Genomic DNA, 20,867 nt, shown 5'->3' with positions numbered 1-20,867 from the left:
GCATGAACCACATGTTTTGTCGTACTTGTAAAGGCGCGTGTTCCAGCAGCACAGGTAGAGTATCCCGTATGAAATCATTATAACGTGCTCCATTGAGCGTAGGTGGAAGAAACTAAAATGAGCTCTAACACAGAAATTAAGCGTTTCCGGACACATGTCCACATAACATCTTTACTTCATTTGTGTGTGAGGAATGTTTCCTGAAAGTTTGGCCGTACCTTTTTGTAACACCCTGTATAGACATCTAAGTCATTCTTTGTACCGCAAAATCGGTAATGACCTAACGAGCCGTATATCCAGAAAGACTGCTACTCTTTTGAACGATAGTTCTTTACCTAAGCAAGTTATCAAGGGACTGAGACCTCACAATACTGTTGCACCAAGACGGTATTGGCTGCCCAAGATTCACAAGGATGGAGCTCCACTACGATTGATAGTGAGTAACATTGGTGCTTCTACTTATTCGACTGCAAAACATCTGGCCTCCTTACTCAAGCTGTATGTGTGTAAGTGCTGCCACCATATAGGTAATTCCAAGGATTTTATCAATCGTTTGAAGACTGTTAAGCTGAGCAGCTCGGATTTACTAATTAGCTTCGATGTGATCTCACTTTTTACCAAAGTGCCTTTATTTGACTCTCTACATCTTATTCGTAACTTGTTCAGTGATTATTTGACCGCTTTGTTAGAACGTATTCTCTCTTCAACGTCTTTCTTGTTTAATAACGAATTTTTGAACAAACTGATCGTGTCGCCACGGGGAGTCTCTTGTCCACTGTGGTGGCTAGTCTTTTTATGGAAGACTTTGAGGAGAAAGCTCTCGAGTCTGTCGTCATAAAGCCTACGGTTTTTTGGCGTTACGTAGATGATACTTTCGTTGTATGGCCTCATGGCAGACAAGAACTGGAAAAATTCCTTTGTCATTTAATCTCTTTACATGAGAAAATCAAGTTTACTATGGAGAATGAGAAAGATGGAACTGTACCCTTTTTAGACGTGTTGGTACCCCGTAAGAATGATGGGTCTTTTGGACATTCGGTGTACAGAAAACCCACACATACAGAGCTATATCTCCAGGCGTCCAGCTGCCATCACCCTGCGCAAACCGCAAGTGTTCTCAGTACTTTAATTCATCGGGCGCTTGTAATATGGATGCTGATAGCGTTGACGAAGAATTACTGCATCTGGAGAAGGTTTTTAAAGAGGATGGCTATACTTCGCGTCAAATACGGAAGGCCATGCACAATTATAATAGCAAGAAGCAACGCTCTGATGATACTGATGACTATAAATCAACTGCGTTCCTTCGATATGCGGGCAACTTATCTTCTAAAATAGGCAGATTTGCTTAGGAAGAATAATACTAATGTCATCTTCCGTCCACCAGCAAAGAGCGGGGCCTTAGTTGCATGCGTTAAAGCCGATTTACAATAGAGGAAGGCGGGTGTTTATACAATTCCTTGTGAGTGTGGCGCGGTATGTGTAGATAAGACGACAACAACGGTGCAGGAACGCTGTGTAGAACATGAAAGACACACCAGTCTGCGGCAACCCTTAAAATTAGCAGTAGCAGAACATTGTATTTCCACGGGACATTCAATGGAATACAATAACACCAAAATGTTAGCATCAGTTTTCAGCTTCAGGGAGTCTGTAATTAAAGAATCCGTGGAAATACATCTTGCCGACAATTTAACGAATCGTGATAGAGGCTTTCAGCTGGATAAAAATTGGAATCCAATTACTAAAATTATGCAGTGGAAAAGAAAATTGAGAATGCGCTAGGTGACGATCAGTTTGGCTTTAGGAAAAGTAAAGGGACGAGAGAGGCAATTCTGACGTTACGGCTAATAATGGAAGCAAGGCTAAAGAAAAATCAAGGCACTTTCATAGGATTTGTCGACCTGGAAAAAGCGTTCGACAATATAAAATGGTGCAAGCTTTTGAGATTCTGAAAAAAGTAGGGGTAAGCTATAGGGAGAGACGGGTCATATACAATATGTACAACAACCAAGAGGGAATAATAAGAGTGGACGAACAAGAACGAAGTGCTCGTATTAAGAAGGGTGTAAGACAAGGCTGTAGCCTTTCGCCCCTACTCTTCAATCTGTACATCGAGGAAGCAATGATGGAAATAAAAGAAAGGTTCAGGAGTGGAATTAAAATACAAGGTGAAAGGATATCAATGATACGATTCGCTGATGACATTGCTATCCTGAGTGAATGTGAAGAAGAATTAAATGATCTGTTGAACGGAATGAACAGTCTAATGAGTACACAGTATGGTTTGAGAGTAAATCGGAGAAAGACGAAAGTAATGAGAAGTAGTAGAAATGAGAACAGCGAGAAACTTAACAACAGGACTGATGGTCACGAAGTCAATGAAGTTAAAGAATTCTGCTACCTAGGCAGTAAAATAACCAATGACGGACGGAGCAAGGAGGACATCAAAAGCAGACTCGCTATGGCAAAAAAGGCATTTCTGACCAAGAGAAGTCTACTAATATCAAATACCAGCCTTAATTTGAAGAAGAAATTTCTGAGGATGTACGTCTGGAGTACAGCATTGTATGGTAGTGAAACATGGACTGTGGGAAAACCGAAACAGAAGAGAATCGAAGCATTTGATATGTGGTGCTATAGACGAATGTTGAAAATTAGGTAGACTGATAAGGTAAGGAATGAGGAGGTTCTACGCAGAATCGGAGAAGAAATGAATATGTGGAAAACACTGAAAAGGAGAAGGGACAGGATGACAGGAAATCTGCTAAGACATGAGGGAATGACTTCCATGGTACTAGAGGGGGCTGTAGAGGGCAAAAACTGTCGAGGAAGACAGAGATTGGAATACGTCAAGCAAATAATTGAGGACGTAGGTTGCAAGTGCTACTCTAAGATGAAGAGGTTAGCACAGGGAAGGAATTCGTGGCGGGCGGCATCAAACCAGTCAGTAGACCGATGACCAAAAAAAAAAAAAGAAAAAATGCAGTAACAGTGGAATCGACATGCTCTGTCGATACTCAGCTATTAGACAGTTCTCACTTCACCACTGAGGGCAGCACTCACTCACTCACTATTTCACTACTTGGCTGCCTCGCGCATGTCACCTAACGCATGCGCCGTAACCCGCCAGTACGATTCGCATACGCGGAATTCACTATAAACACCGTGAGTGCACCAGGTCTCTCCAGTACTTCGTCTACTCACCTAACGATAGCCGGACATCTCTGGGCCGAAATATCGTGGCAGAATGTTGATGGGATCCGGCTGCAAACCCGAATAAATACGCCGGGAAAACTTCAGATGTCACATATAACAAAATGCATCACCCTTGGAATATACTAAAATTTTCGGGGCACCAGTAGCAGTATCTTCAGAATTACAGAACAGTCTTCACAAATTAGATAACAGATTGCCTAGTTCAATACAGATCAAATCCTCTCCCTCGTGAACTGGTCGGAACTACTTCGATATACGGGTGTTGTTAAGGGCTTAAGTGATGCAGCTGTTCCCCGTATAAATAACAGGCTCCACTGTGATCGCTTAAGGCCAGTACTCCCTCCGCAGTGCTCTCAGGTCTTGTTGAAAAGTAAGCTTTCCTATCCTGAACATACTCTTTCATTTTATGCTAAGAAATGTAATCACAATCAGACTGTTTAATTATAGTCAAAATGATTGGAATTACAGGTGGAGGGCTGACAATACTATTCAAACCAGATTTGTATATAAAGGACAATTCAGCTGTCCTTATCGATTATTTTCATGCACCCGCACTACATCTACTTACTCGTACCTACTCCGCAGACCAGCATACGTTGAGTGGTGCAGGGAACCCTGTACCATTACTTCTCTTTTCCTTTCTTGAGAGTCCATTTGCAGAGAACCATTTAAAAATTTTCTGAATGATATTATTTTCAATTTCCTCAGCTAACTCTTGTTTGCGGGTGTGATTACCATACTTGTATCATCAGTGAAAAGAACTTACTCCGTCTATTCATGAATATAGAGAGGCAAGTCATTAGTATATATTAAGAAGAATAAGGACACAAGATCGAAGGCTGTGGGACACCATTCTTGATACGTGCCCAGCCACAGGACTCTGCTGATGTACGCAGACTATCTGTACTGTTAATTTCAACCTTCTCCATTCTTCCAGTTAAATATGCATTAAACCATTTGAACACTGTCCCATTCCTACCACAAAACTTAAGCTTATCGAAAGGAATTTCATGATTCACACAGCCAAAAATCTTCAAGAGATCACAAAAAATTCCAGTGGGTGATTTTGGTTATTGAGAGCATTAAATATTTGATCAGTGAAAGCATATATAGCTTTTCCTGATGAAAAGTCTCTCTGAAAACCAAACTGACAGTTTGTTAGTACTTAATTTTTGCAAATATGTGAAGATACTCTTGAATACATTACTTCATCAAGAATTTTGGATAAAGCTGTCATAAGTGAGATTGGGCAGTAGTTGTTAGCATCACACCTATCTCCCTTTTATGCAATGGTTTAACAATAGCATTGTACAGTCTATCCAGAACAGGGTGCTACTATGCGTGTGACTGAGAATTCTACTCATCTGTTGGGAACAAGATTTTAGTACCATGTTGGAAATGCCATCAATTCCATGTGAGCCTTTACTTTTGAGTGAATTTCATATTTTGATAATTTCAGTAGGAGAGGTGGGTTGAATTTCAATTTTATCAAATTGGCTCTGAGCACTATGGGACTTAACATCTGTGGTCATCAGTCCCCTAGAACTTAGAACTACTTAAACCTAACTAACCTAAGGACATCACACACATACATGCCCGAGGCAGGATTCGAACCTGCGAACGTAGCAGTTACATGGTTCCAGACTGAAGCGCCTAGAACCGCACGGCCAAACCGACCGGCAATTTTATCAAATTGTATAGGTATTGCCTCTTTCATAGACAGCCTTGCATTTTATAATGAACATCTGGGTCCCATATACTCTACAACACTTAAAAATGATTATTAAAATATTTTATAACTCTCATGTTCTGTTAACAAATATTTCATTGAATGTGAAAGCAATACAGTCTACCTGTGTTCTCGGTTACTCTGTATCCCTTTTAATAGTATTGAAAATTGTTTTAATTGTTCCAAACAGTTTTGATTTTATCATCAGAAGTGCTAATCTCAGACATAATGCACATACTTTGGGACTTTTTGATAACTTTTCTTAATACAGTGCAGTAGTTTTTATAATACTTGACTGTTTCTGGATCATTAATCGTTCTAGCTATAAGATACATTTTCCTTTTGTTTTTACAAGATATTTTATCTCTTTAAATAGTAAGCCATGGCTTTTTAGATGATTAAATTTCACTATTTTCTCAGGTAGACTGTTTTCAAATATACTTACAAAGACATCATGAAACAGGTCAAATTTTAAATTAGCATCAGGTGCCCTGTAAACTCATTCTAGTCTAATTGTTGCAAGCTTTCCCAAAACTTGCAACTACTAAATGGAGTGCACTTTTTTGAAGATTTTTTTGCATTACTTTATGGAGCTATGTTATATACTGTAGTAGCTGTGCATTATGATCAGAAAGACCATTCTTAACAGGAAAAGTTTTTATTTGATTAAATTTTTCTTCGTCTATAAAAATATTATCTATCAGTGTACTCCTTTCCAGTACTACGTGAGCAGGAAAGTCAGTAACTGATGCCACATTTAAAGAACCAAGTAATACTTCAAGGTGATGCTTTCTGTAAGATTCTTTCAAAAAATCTACACTGAAATCCGTGAAAACAATAATTTGCTTCCCTCTGTATGACAACACAACAAAGAATCCAAGGTGTTCAGAAGTAGCTGTAAATTTCCCAATGGGGACCTGTATGCAGCTACAAATATAAAAATGTCATTCTTTAGTGTAAGCTCATAGGTGTGTGCTTCTAAATGTTACTCTATACAAAATTCTCGGTTTCTGAATTTTTCACACTATGACAAATTTTAACATATATGGTAAGAAAGTAAAATGCCGGCGCTCCCCGGAAACGTTGCCCAGTCGGACAGCGGCCAAATCTTCCATCACCGGAAACCAATGCCCGGACACTAAAAAGTAAAGTAAGTTTAACATACAGGGTGTTAAAAAAGGTACGGCCAAACTTTCAGGAAACATTCCTCACACAGAAAGAAAGAAAATATGTTATGTGGGCATGTGTCCGGAAACGCTTACTTTCCATGTTAGAGCTCATTTTATTACTTCTCTTCAAATCACATTAATCATGGAATGGAAACACACAGCAACAGAACGTACCAGCGTGACTTCAAACACTTTGTTACAGGAAATGTTCAAAATGTCCTCCGTTAGCGAGTATACATGCATCCAACCTCCGTCGCATGGAATCCCCGATGCGCTGATGCAGCCCTGGAGAATGGCGTATTGTATCACACCCGTCCACAATACGAGGACGAAGGGTTTCTACATTTGGTGCCAGGGTTGGGTAGACAAGAGCTTTCAAATGCCCCCATAAATGAAAGTCAAGAGGGTTGAGGTCAGGAGAGCATGGAGGCCATGGAATTGGTCCGCCTCTACCAATCCATCTGTCACCGAATCTGTCGTTGAGAAGCGTACGAACACTTCGACTGAAATATGCAGGAGCTCCATCGTGCATGAACCACATGTTGTGTCGTACTTGTAAAGGCACATGTTCTAGCAGCACAGGTAGAGTATCCCGTATGAAATCATGATAACGTGCTCCACTGAGCGTAGGTGGAAGAACACGGGGCCCAATCAAGACATCACCAACAACGCTTGATGCTAGTACTGTAGAGCAATGTGTCGCATGTCAACACAAGCACCGAAGTCAACATTACCTTCCTTCAATTGGGCCAACTGGCGGTGAATCGAGGAAGTACAGTACATACTGACGAAACAAAAATGAGCTCTAACATGGAAATTAAGCGTTTCCGGACACATGTCCACATAACATCTATTCTTCATTTGTGTGTGAGGAATGTTTCCTGAAAGTTTGGCCATACCTTTTTGTAACACCCTGTATATGGTAACTCCTTCTCTGTATATAGTATCACTACTTACATGCAGTGAAACCTTGTATCCACCTACATTTATGTTTTCCACATTTGTGACTATATGATGTTCAGACAGACATAGTACATCTATTCCATCCTCAGTTTCTAAATCTTCTAAGCAAACAAGAAGCTCATCTACTTTTCTCTAAACCCCTAATATCGTGACGCAATAGATTAAACATTATTTTTCACTGTATTTTTATGAACATCTTGCAATATACTAACACTATTTTTCATTGTTTTATGAGAAGCAAGGACTGTGGGCAATAGTACTACAGAAGAATGTCGAAAATTAGAGAAACTGATAAGGTACGGAATGAGGAAGTTCTCCAGGGAATGGGGGAGGAAAGGAATATACGGAAAACACTGACAAGGAGAAAAGACAAGGTGAAATAACTGCCATGATACAAGAGAGAGCTGTACAGGATAAAAACTATAGAGGAAGACAGAGACTGGAATACATCCAGCATATAATTGAGGAAGTAGGTTGCAAGTCCTACTATGAGATGAAGAGGTTGGCACAGGAGAGGAATTCGTGTCGGGTCGCGTCATATCAGTCAGAAGACTGATGACTCAAAAATAATAATTATTATTCTAAGTGATTGTGGAATACAGGGTGATTCAAAAAGAATACCACAACTTTAGGAATTTAAAACTCTGCAACGACAAAAGGCAGAGCTAAGCACTATCTGTCGGCGAATTAAGGGAGGTATAAAGTTTCATTTAGTTGTACATTTGTTCGCTTGAGGCGCTGTTGACTAGGCGTCAGCGTCAGTTAATGCTAAGATGGCGACCGCTCAACAGAAAGCTTTTTGTGTTATTGAGTACGGCAGAAGTGAATCGACGAAAGTTGTTCAACGTGCATTTCGAACGAAGTATGGTGTTAAATCTCCTGATAGGTGGTGTATTAAACGTTGGTATAAACAGTTTACAGAGGAAGGGTGTTTGTGCAAAGGGAAAAGTTCTGGACGGCCGAGAACGAGTGATGAAAATGTAGCACGCATCCAGCAAGCATTTGTTCGCAGCCCAGGAAAATCGACTCGGAGAGCTAGCAGAGAGCTGCAAATTCCACAATCAACTGTACGGAGAGTCCTACGAAAAAGGTTAGTTATGAAACCTTATCGTCTGAAATTGGTTCAATCACTGTCTGCAGCTGATAAGATTAAAAGATTCGATTTCTGTGATTTATCCTTGCTCAAATGGAAACAGATGAATATTTCGTTTCAAAGATTGTGTTTAGTGATGAAGCAACTTTCCACACTAACGGGAAAGTCAACCGTCACAATGTCTGTATATGGGGCACTGAGAATCCGCGGGAAACAACTCAGTATGAACGTGACTCGCCGAAGGTGAACGTTTTCTGTGCCATTTCAGCCAATAAAGTTTTTGGTCCCTTTTTCTTCGAAGGTGCTACTGTAACTGGACTACAGTATCTGGAGATGTTAGAGAATTCGCCGTTCCCTCAGCTCGAACAAGAAGCACAACAATTCATATTTCAGCAAGATGGAGCGCCACCACATTGGCACTTATCTGTCCGTAACTACCTGAACGTCAACTACCCGAGGCGATGGATCGGCCGCCAGGCAGCCCGTGACAGAGCACCTCATCACTGGCCTCCAAGAAGCCCTGATCTTACCCCCTGCGATTTTTTCTTATGGGGGTATGTTAAGGATATGGTGTTTCGGCCACCTCTCCCAGCCACCATTGATGATTTGAAACGAGAAATAACAGCAGCTATCCAAACTATTACGCCTGATATGCTACAGAGAGTGTGGAACGAGTTGGAGTATCGGGTTGAAATTGCTCGAGTGTCTGGAGGGGGCCATATTGAACATCTCTGAACTTGTTTTTGAGTGAAAAAAAAACCCTTTTTAAATACTCTTTGTAATGATGTATAACAGAAGGTTATATTATGTTTCTTTCATTAAATATACATTTTTAAAGTTGTGGTATTCTTTTTGAATCACCCTGTATAACATCGATACATAATATGAGTGTAGTGGCAGAGTGCGTGGCTCACCTGGTCGCCCATGCCAGTGATGATGGGGATGTTCCAGTAGGCGGCGAGCCTGGCCACCGGCTCCAGTGCGAAGGCGCACGCCGGCCCGATGAAGGCCATCACGTTGTCCCAGAAGCGCATGTCCGTGGCCAGCCCGGGCGCCATATCGCCGGAGCACGACGGGTAACTGCGGGCAAACCACGAGGCTCGTTACTCCACCAGCTCAGTGCAGACGAGCGCTTCACGCCACTGTGTGACGAACTAAAATAAAACCAGAAATCGGTGATAGTACGAGTAAGTGTCCAAAAGCTGGGAAATTACAATTTTGTGCGCAAATGATTACGAGTATCCTGAAACACAAGCAGCGGTTCTTTGCACACCGTGAGTTTGCGATTTTTGCGATGGCTGATCAGTGTGTACAAAGTTTTGTTTTAAACTCGGGAAAACGCGCCAGATGTCAAAGCAAGCTTTTGGGCACGACGCATTAGGTCAGATACGTACTTACGACTGGTGTAAATGTTTTGCAAAAGCGGTGAACACCGATTGACGTTACGCCCGTACTGCTCGGCCGTCAATTGACATCACACCATAAAATCTACAGAACGTGAAAAATATGATTCAGCAGTATCGTAGAGAAGCAACCAGAGACATCTGCTGCGCCTCTGGGGTCCATTTGAACGTGTTCTGTCAGAAGCATTGGACGTAAGAAGGATTACGGCTAATTTTGTTCTGCAAGACGGTCAGAAGCAATATCGCATTTAACTCTGCAGGGAACTTAAACAACTTCTTCAGAAAGATCCACGCTTTCTTCCAAATGTTGTCACAGTTTTTTAGTTTACGGCAACCAGCCTGACACTGAACAGCAATCGTCCTTGTTCACGTAAGCCAAACTATGCTCGACAAGTCAAGAGTAATATACTTATATTGATGTGGAGTCGCACTATGTCCGTTCGGTGGCTCAGATGGATAGAGGGTCTGCCATGTAAACAAGAGATCCCGGGTTCGAGTCCCGGTCAAAGCACACATTTTCACCTATCCCCGTCGATATATGCGCCCGTCAGCAGCTGAAGGTATTAATATAATTCTAATTTAGTCAAGAGTAACGTTAAGTCTCTGTTGACCTGCTCGTATGATGTTTCTGGGATTTTTTCGAAGTATGTTCGCTGAATTACGAGTTATCTTAACATCAGATGTACTGGATGTAGCTATACGTTGACATGCTCTGATAACATTCCTGCGATTTTTTCGAAATATATCTACTGAATTACGAATTCTCTTAGCATCAGCTGTACTGTGTGTAGCTATACGGTGACGTGCTCATAGCAGATTCCTAAAATTGTTTCGAAATATAATCTCTGAATTACGATTTCTTTTCGAATCAGCTGTACCAGGTATAGCTATCAAACCTTGTGCCGGTCCTGGACTCGAACCTGCATTTCCCACTTGCTGCGAGCGCCCGCCTTGCCATTTAGGCTACCCGAGACGCCCTCGGAACAACCGAGACTTGGATACGTCACGCCGTCTAAGTCCTCGTCTCACAGTGTAATCTAATCCTGCCGGTCCGATGAAGGCCATCACGTTGCAAGACGGTAAATAACAGCATCATCTGCAAAGAGTCGAAGAATCGTTTGTGTAGATCACGAACAGCAGAGAGCTTATAACATTTCCCAAGGTAGGATGCTCGGGTAGCTTATACGGCAAAGCTGCCTCTTGCGAAAAGCTGGAAATCCTGGTTCGAGCCCCGGTCCAGCATAAAATTTCATGTGACACCCAGGGGTAGTATTGCCACTTCCAAAACAGCTGGTGCTAAAAGAATTCGCAATTCCGTGAATATCCTTCCAATATGCTTCCGACGGCTGCAGGATCGTCAAGTAAAATGTGCATTCTTGAGATTGTTCACAAAGAAGTCGTCCCTCTTCGTGAGACGGTCGAGTTTCCACCGCGATGTTCTGCGGCATTTAAGGGATGGCGTGAGGTGGAAACGAGCACGTCTGGATACTCTGCAATGGCAACACACGTCCGCGTATGGCTTACATTACTCACACATTTTTTACTAAATATAATACGGGAGTGCTCCCCTAACCGTCGTCCACGCAAGACACAGATGTGATTAGCTCCTCTTCCCCAGTTTGAAAATTAAGTTAAGGGGGCTAGTATTTGGTATAAGATTAAGCGACACATCAACGAACATGACTGCACAAGGTAAGGCGAACTATACTGCTACACGACAGTCAGAGTGATCCCTGGGGACACGAAATATACAAGACTACTACAGAGATAACGAAACAATCAATAACGTTAGTCACTTTCAAACACTCAACGGTTCGTCATAGTCTCACTACCCTAGGACCACCAACTTACACTATCTGATCAAAAGCATTCGGACAGATGGCTGAAACCGACTTACAAGTTCGTGGCGCTCTTCATCAACAATGCTGGAATTCAGTGTGGCGTTGGTTCACCCTTAGCCTTGACGACAGCTTCCACTCTCGCAGTCATAAGTTCAATCAGGTGCTGGAAGATTTCTTGGGGAATGGCAGCCCATTCTTCAAGGCATGTTGCACTGGAGAGAGGTGTCGTAAGTCGGTGGGTGAGGCCTGGCACGAAGTCGGCGCTGCAAAACATCCCAAAGGCGTTCTATAGGTTTGAGGTCAGGTCTCTGTGCAGGCCAGTCCATTACAGGGATGTTATTATCGTGTAACCACTCCGCCAAAAGCTGTGCATTATGAACAGGCGCTCGATCGTGTTGAAAGATGCACTCGCCATCCCCGAATTGCTTTTCAGCAGTGGGAAGCAAGAAGGCGCCCCGAAAAACAACAGGGGCTGCAAGCCCCTCCATGAAAAACACGACCACACCGTTACACCACCGCCTCCGAATTTTACTTTCGGCCCTATACACGCTCGCAGATGACGTTCACCGGGCATTCGCCATACCCACACCCTGCCATCGCATCGCCACATTGTGTACCGTGATTCTTCACTCCACACAAGAATTTTCCACTGTTCAATCGTCCAATGTTTACGCTCCATATACCAAGCGATACGTCGTTTGGCATTTACCGGTGTCATAGTACCTGCAGTGGGCCCTGATGCAGCTTGGAATTCCTGTGTGATGGTCTGGACAGATGTCTGCCTTGTTACACAATACGACCCTTTTCAACTGTCGGCGGTGCCTGTCTCTCAACAGACGACGTCGGCCTGTCCGCTTTTGCGTTGTACGTGTCCCTTCACGTTTTCGCTTCACTATCACATCGGAAACAGTGGACCTAGGGATGTTTAAGAGTGTGGAAATCTCGCGTACAGACGTATGACGCAAGTGACACCCAATCACCTGACCGATCTCACGATGTCTACTGACTAATGTGGTCGCTGATGTGGAGTACTTGGCGGCAGGTGGCAGCACAATGCACCTAATATGAAAAAAAAACGTATGTTTTGGGGGTGTTCGGATACTTTTGATCAAGTAGTGTACATTCGTGCAATGCAGTGGTGTACACTGTACGACAGTTCCATGGCTCCGATCTGCACTGTGTGTTTTCTTCGTTTTTTTTTTACATAGTTATTCCTTGTTTTGCCACGTTAACACTGAACGTCATGGAATTAATTTATAAGTGGAAATAAATCTTTTCACGGGTTAATCACAAACTGTTCAGCAACTGCATCATCTGAGTCGGAGAGTCGGTAAAAGGTACCAATTATTAATTTTTTCTCGTTTCAGGTATAGCCTCTACCCATATTAACGCACAGTAACTGTCTCCTTCAATATCACTACAAGGTAAACTACTTTTAACGGGAGTAAGCACGCCACCATCAACTGAATTTAATTAATCCTTTCTGAAAACGGCTAGTACCTTTGTAAAAGTTTTGGCTGAACTTATCTCCGACTTTTGCCAGATTTCTGTACCTCTAATGAAATGAGCTTCAATGTTTTCACTTAGCGCTTGGAGCTTTGGTTTCTTCCCAACACAGCTACGACAGCTTACTACTACAATACTGATTGTTGAAGGTGTACCCTCGTGCTGTTTTTGATTGCATCCTTCAAACCTGATTCTCTTTCTGTAGTTTCCTGAGACCCTCTAACATAAAAGAGTGTCCATTCCGATCCACAAAGCTTCCACCAGTAGCTGCTTCTTGTGTGTAGTGGACTCCTGACCTGTTAAGTGGAACCCAGAAACCCACCATCTGATGGCGTAAGTCGAGAAATCTGAAGCCTGCATGGTTGCAGAATCGTCTGAAGCCTGCCGCGGTGGCCTAGCGGTTGTAGGCGCTTCAGTCCGGAACCGCGCGACTGCTACGGTCGCAGGTTCGAATCCTTCCTCGGGCATGGATTTGTGCGTCGTCCTTAGGTTAGTTAGTTCTAATTTCTAGGGGACTGATGACCTCAGATGTTAAGTTCCATAGTGCTCCGAGCCATTTCAACCATTTTTGAATTGTCTGAACCTCTTACTTCGACCCTTCACTCGGCTCTGTGCCAAAGATCCGCAATCGGTCCTGTAGACGATGCTACACATGAAAACTTCGCCTTCATCCTGAAAGCATGACTGCCAGCCCTTAACACTTCAATCAGTCATACGGAAACAGAGAGAATATCTTTTGACCCAAAGCGACGTACGTCGTTAGTACCGGGATGAGCCATCACCTGCACCCTGTGCTCTTCATGTCATCCGCAAGCACCGGTTTCAAATCTGAATTGACTCCTCCCAGTACGCGCACAGAATGCACACTGGATTCCTTCCCATTCTGACGGACATATCCCTAAGGGGCCCCTCGGTGCAACAATAAAATTTGCCATGTCCATTATAATTATCCGGGCTGTTATGCCGTGGTCGGTTGATGAATTCTGTATCGATTCCCAACGTTTCGTCTCCGACTGTGGGAGACATCTTCAAGGGGGTCCGTAGCTCGATGGAAGGTCCAACACACCCACTGGCTCGCTACTGACTGCAGCTAAATTCCGTGTCCGCGCGCTCCCACGCCGCGGCGTGACGTCACGTGTTTTGAAAACGTCAGTGCATTTGGCCGCTGTCCGTTGCCGTCGATCGCCGTTGCCATCACCCAGTAGTGGACGGATGGTACACATCTTCTTTAACACCGGCATCCATATACCGTTTAATTTCACGCCCTCCTCCTTTCGGTTGAAATATTTGGGTGTTTAGCGATTTCGATTGCCTCCCTGTACAGCCTTTCGTAATATCCGCTTGTGGCCGCTAGTACTTGCGTCTCCTCGAAACGAATATTGTGGTTCCCTGGCTGGAAAGCATGCTCCGCAACAGCTGATCGTTCCGTTTCTCCTCTTCTACAATTTCCCTTGTGCTCTTCCAAACGTTTAGAAACAGTTCTTTTAGTGGTACCCACATAAACATCTCCACAGCTGCATGGGATCCTATACACTCCAGCTTTTTCCAATGGCTTGCGAGCGTCCTTGGCAGGCTTGAGGTATTCCTGTATCTTCCTGGTGGGCTTGTAAATTACGGTAACATTCCGCTTCGTCAAGATCCTCCCTATTCTTTCCGTTACATTTTTAACAAACGGCAGGAAAACCTTAGATTTTGCAGTAACCTGTACATCAGTATGATTTCTGCGTGGCTGCCTCAACGCACGTTTTATTTCGGCGGACGAATATCCGTTCGTCATTGGTGCATTGTGGAGATGTTCCATCTCAGCGTCGAGCAACTCAGGTTCACAAATATTTCTAGCTCTGTCCGCTAACGTCTTGATAACACCCCCCTTCTGTTGTGGGTGGTGGTTCGAATCCCGGTGAAATAACGGTCCCTGTGCGTGGGTTTGCGGTATACTGAGTGGCCCAAACTACCATTTTCGTTTCTAAAAACAAGCACATCGAGAAAATGTAATTTGCCGTCTACCTCCTCCTCCATTGTAAACTGAATTCTCGAGTTTATACTGTTCAGATGTTCGTGGAACCGGCTTAGTTCCTCCCTACCATGTTTCCACAGCACAAACGTGTCATCCACTTATCGGAACCATATATTTAGTTTTTTGCTGGCAGTACCTAAGGCCTGTTGTTCGAACTTCTCCATAAAGAAGTTTGCAATTACGGGACTTAGGGGGCTTCCCACAGCTACGCCATCCGTTTGCTCATAAAACTCTTCATTCCACTTGAAGTATGTAGTCGTCAAACAACACTTAAAAAGTTCTGAAATATCAGCAGGAAAAATTCGATCCAGCTGCTCCAATACATCATTAAGTATCGAATTTTTCCTGCTGATGTTTCAGAACTGTTTAAGTGTTGTTTGACGACCACATACTTCAAGTGGAATGGATAATTATAATGGACATGATATTTCCGGCCGTGAAAGTCTACATTTTAATAAAATTTGCCGCAGAACAAATGCGTGTGGTTGATATGTAGTTCAGTACCCTGACGACGGTGGTGAAAACCATTGTTCACTATCGCCTAAACTTTCTTCAGGAAAGGCTGTTTTATCTGCGCTGGGCTGCGTTATTTACTAGAATGTTGTGGCGGCACTTATTACATTCTGTTATTTTAGGAAATTATTGACTAGTGGTGGGAGTAGAGAAGGGTGGAGAAAATAGCCTCTTCTGGTAGGTAAAGCAAAGTTGCAGTCTCTGAGGTCACACAGTATCGTTTCTTAACGAGTTTATGTCCGCTAGCGTGAAGAATATTGTTTGTGCGTGTTCGTCTGTTCCTTATACTCAGCGATGTCTAGGAAGTGTGTTAATTCAGCACAACTTTATCATACAATGTAGGCTTTCACGGCCTGTATTGTCTTCACTTAAAAGTTCCGGGCTGATTGGCTGTGGTCGATGTACAAAACTCTCCCCGTACGTTTCGTCTCCGATTGCGGGAGACATCCTCCGAGGTAAAGCGGCGAAATGCAAAGAGAACTCGAAGAAGCGCCGATGACATATGCAGTGCACAGGAATCCACTGACCTTCACGTGGCGTCGGCTATGAGACTGTCTCTGATAATGCCGACATTATCGATTGAAAGTAATCGATTGTCACGTTTCCGTTGCAACGTTGACATACATATTTTATCCAGTTTAACACCTTCCTCTTTCGTGTTAAAGCTATTACGGTGTTTATCAATCTCGATAGCCTCTCTATACATGTGCGTATAATAATGCGAGGTTTTAGATATGACGATCGTCTCGCTGAATTTTCTTGTTTACCTCCCTGATACTACGGCCGATTGATCCGTGGAACCCAGGCGGCAATTCCTCTTATTTTTAACCAGACGGGTCTTCACACATCTCTTTGTGGTATCGATATAAAACAATAAACAACTACAAGGAATTTTATATACCCCTGGTGTAGCCAAAGAATGTTGTGCATTTTTGCCGATCCTAAATATTCTTTTATTTTCCTGGTGGGTCTAAAAAAATACTTTCCACACCATACTTGCTTAACATTTTCCCAATGCGATCTGTGACCTTACTAATGAAAAAAAAATATTTTTCCTCTAAGACCAGTCAATGTAATCATTTTCATTTGTTAAGCAGCGTAGACACAACGGTTGCATCTGACATTGAAGAGCCAAAAAACTGGTACGCTTGCTTAATATCGTGTAGGGCCCCCGCGAGGAGATATGCTGCAACACGACGTGGCAAGGTCTCGACGATTGTCTGAAGTATTGCCGGAGGGCATAGCCACCATGACTCCTGCAGGGCTGTCCATAAATCCGTAAGAGTACGAAGGAGTGTTTCTGGAGCCACTCTGCACCAATTCTGGACGTGTGGGCTGTCGCATTGTCCTGCTGCAACTGCCCAAGTCCGTCCGAATGCACAATGAATGGACATGAATGGATGCAGGTGATCAGGCAGGATTCTTGCGTACGTGTCACCTGTCAGAGTCGTATCAAAAAGTATCAGTGGTCCCATATCACTGCAACTGCACACGTCACACATCATTACAGAGCCTCCACCAGCTTGAACAGACCCCCTCCTGACATGCAGTGTTGTCTCCATACCCCTACACGTCCATCCACTCGATACAATTTGAAACTAGACTCGTCCGACCAGCCAACGCGTTTCCAGTCATCAACAGTCCCATGTAGCTGTTGACGGGCCCTGGCGAGTAGTAAAGCTTTGTGTCGTGCAGTCATCAAGGCTACACGAGTGGGCCTCCAGCTCTTAAAGCCCATATCGATGATGTTTCCATGAATGGATCGCACGCTGACACTTGTTGATTTCTGAGCATTGATATCTGCAGCAATCTGCGGAAGGGTTGCACTTCTGTCACATTGAACGATTCTCTTCGATCGTCGTTGGTCTCGTTCTTGCAGAATCTTTTTCCGGCCGCAGTGATGTCGGAGATTTGATATTTTATTGGGTTCCTCATATTTACGGCACACTCGTGAAATGGTAGTACGTGGAAATGCCCACTTCATCGCTACCTCGGAGATGCTGTGTCCCATCGCTCGTGTGCCGACTATAACTCCACTTACAAACTCACTTAAATATTGAAAAACCTGCCATTGTAGTAACAATAACCGATCTAACAACTGTGCCAGACACTTGTCTTACATAGGCGTTACCGACCGCAGTGTCGTATTCTGCCTGTCTACATATCTCTGTATTTGAATACGCATACCTATGCATGGTACACGCGGCGCTCAGGGACCACAGCACAGCTACGACACCTGAGGATGGGCTTATAACAGTCAGAAACCAGTCGTGTGAAAATAAAGTAATTTACAACTGAAGCGGTATTTTCAACCAGTTTCTTTGGCGCTTCAGTGTATATCTTGAAGCAGACACCATCAAGATTGTTTTCCTCAGGCATTCATGTTGTTTCAGTAAAATGTGATGGCACCATAGAGGTGAAGAGAGAAATCATACATTTGACATATTTTCCTTTAATGTACATATCTTAAGGGATGCGCCAGTTGTCTAGATGCTGCTTCCTGTTTCTGAAATGTACAACCGCACATGCTCAGATGGCAGAGCACTTGCCCGCTAAAGGCAAAGGTCCCGAGTTCGAGTCTCGGTCGGGCACACAGTTTTAATCTGCCAGGAAGTTTCATCCTCCATACAGTTCTGAGTTGGACCTGCCTGACTTTCATATGCTTCCAAAACGTAAAGGACATCTTCGAGAACTTCACTTTAATAGGGACGAAGCGGTGCAAGCAGAGGTGAAGTTTTGACCCCGCCAACAACGTCAAACACTTTAAAATGGCGGTGTTAAACTGGTCTCTCTCTTTCTGTGACAAATGTGTTCGCCGCAGGTTAGTCCGTTGAGAAATAAATATGCAGACATAAAAAAAGAATTTGGAGAATCTTAATAACGTTTGTTTTGTTTAAAGCGTTTTAAGAGTTTTCACGTAGAGGGTTGGTTGGGTTGTTTGGGGGAAGAGACCGAACTGCGAGGTCATCGGTCTCGTCGGATTAGGGAAGGACGGGGAAGGAAGTCGGCCGTGCCCTTTCAAAGGAACCATCCCGGCATTTGACTGGAGCGATTTATGGAAATGTCAGAAAACCTGAATGAGGATGGCCGGACGCGGGATTGAACCGTCGTCCTCCCGAATGCGAGTCCAGTGTGCTAACCACTGCGCACCACGCTTGGTTTTCACGTAGAAAATTCGGAGCATAATTTTCAGCATGCTCTCGTGTATGTGGGCTTATGCTGCTGATCGGCTTGTGATAGGATATGCTGTCTTTGATGACAGACTTGTTAACTGCTAAGTTGAAAGATGTAGTGCAAGTGGGTGGCTACATTAATTCAGGCCTTGCCCTCATCTCGGCATTAGGCACTTTTTGATCTGCTGACCTTCTGTTCCCCCTGACGAAGCTTGCACTGTCCATTCCATCATGCTACGTGTTAGCCGAAGCACTTCATACAAAATTTTGAATCCATATGTGATTTGTCACATCTGTCACACGTTTTCTGTTCCTTCAATGCATGCGTTTTGTGGCCATGTTCCTGAAACTTCAAACAACGCAGGGAGTTTGGTATACACGGCCACATTTTTGCATAAATAAAGCCTACCTTCATCTTCAATAGAAATAATAAATGCTACATTTTTCATGATCCATGTTGACCCCTTCGTAATGTTCGGACATCTATATCCGACTATCTCTTCAGTAATTCCTCTGCATCACTGCTTACAATATTTCCCGAATTATGGAGTTTATGCATTTGCACCACAACAGAGAACTCCCAAACCTACAGTTAACTAACCGCTCAGCTTGATGAACGATTATTTTTCCAATAAACAGGATTCCACTGTGAAAACGTATCACTGATTTTAGATTCGTAATTCGTAATTCTACTGCTCCTAATCGTACAAAGGCGACATCCTGTCGAATGTTCCTTGTTTCCCTTTACCACTAATACATATATTTTGATACGGACGCTATATTCCAGACGTTTCATACTGGAAGCTGATTGCTCTGCAGGGCTTTCTTTGGGGACTGTCTCGTAGTTTCAACCAACATTCCATCTGACCCATTGAAGGAGTTTTCGTTGTGAGCGACATTCATGTTCGTCCTACGAACCCCAAGACGTAGAAACAAATGCGGTACAGTACGTGGCTCGGATGTTACTTGCTGACGACTGTATCGCCACATCTCGTTTTTATCACAGAGATCTAGAAGTTCAAGTCAGTATCCTAGTTTCGTGAAGTATCGTTCCATTACTGCTGGTTAGTCGCGAAAACATGCCGAAAACTTACCGTTATAGAATACACTAGCCTAACGGTGCTATGGTGTAGACAGAATTTCCACAGGAAGATTCCAGGTGCGTTGTTCCTATAATATGCCGAGTGAAAGCACTTTTTGCAGTATATGTTGGCCTCAAACAATGCAGAATTCTCAGATTTAGAGATTATGTACAGTTCTGAAATCTTAATCCCTTACATATTAATCTTTTGGACAAAGCCATGACATTACCTGCGGTGCACAATTAATTTCTGTCGCATGTATCCTTTCTGGTCTCACAGTTTTCACAAATGCAGGTTCGTAAGAAGTTATTTGAAGCCAACTGCCGAACGGTTCTACCACCGCCAACATAAAATGCGCGTAACGACCACGAAGATAAGATACGATAAGTTAGGGCTCTGTCTGTTTTCAAGTGGAACAGAAAAGAGAATGACAAGTAGTGGTACATGCATCCACCGCCACGCACCTTACAGTGCCAAGCGGAGTATCTATGTAGATGCAGATGTAGGTGCAGATAATAGTGGACGACTGAGAAAAGTATAGACTCGATTTCCTTTGTTACAGTTCTCTATCTTCTACAACACAGATGGCGTAACATCGGCGAAATTATTCACAGAAGTAGTGGCCAAGAAAGGAAAAATGCATTCACAGAACCAGATTACGGAGTAATCAGTTCGTATTTTTAAGGAATACTGTTTGCGGTTAGAGAAAATTTTAGCAGAGCTACGAGCGAAGAAGAAAACGACAAAATCCCGCAGCTCGGCCGTCTGGAGAGCTCGGCTGCCCCGGGCGAACTTAATTTGCAGCGGCCGGCTTCGCGGAATCCTGTCGCAGCCGCAGGCGCCTCAGCAGATTGCACGAGCGTCTCGCTTAGTGACGGCCCTGCCGGTAGGTAGCCACGAGGATATAGAGGACATCAGAGTGGTCCACACGGGGGAAAGAATCCTCCCACACCGGACCGCACAGCCTCATATTACAGAGCTGTGCTGCTAAGACGGTCGGTTCGTGATGAGTTCTGCAGAACCACAGAGAAAGGGAGAGACAGAAGGGCCGCCAGGGTGCTCTCTGCGTCTATCCCACGCCACACGCTCCCGCCGTTGTTTGTCCTGGCAACTAGCAAAGCCGTGGCAAATGTCACTTTGGGCCACTGTTTCTGCTGCT

General features: G+C 43.6%; 1 protein-coding gene across 1 annotated transcript in view; it reads right to left on the bottom strand.

The window, feature by feature from the left end:
• The window catches only part of LOC124613267 (atrial natriuretic peptide receptor 1-like), an 839,102-nt gene that overhangs the window by 485,730 nt on the left and 332,505 nt on the right, over positions 1-20,867 (bottom strand). Inside the window, exon 2 of the mRNA XM_047141959.1 lies at positions 9,088-9,253. Within this exon, the coding sequence (XP_046997915.1) occupies positions 9,088-9,253 (166 nt within the window). The remainder of the gene's footprint in view (positions 1-9,087; positions 9,254-20,867) is intronic.

The sequence above is a fragment of the Schistocerca americana genome, chromosome 4 (assembly GCF_021461395.2).
Source record: "Schistocerca americana isolate TAMUIC-IGC-003095 chromosome 4, iqSchAmer2.1, whole genome shotgun sequence".
Classification (NCBI taxonomy): Eukaryota; Metazoa; Arthropoda; class Insecta; order Orthoptera; family Acrididae; genus Schistocerca; species Schistocerca americana.
This window is presented reverse-complemented; position numbering and strand designations above follow the sequence as displayed.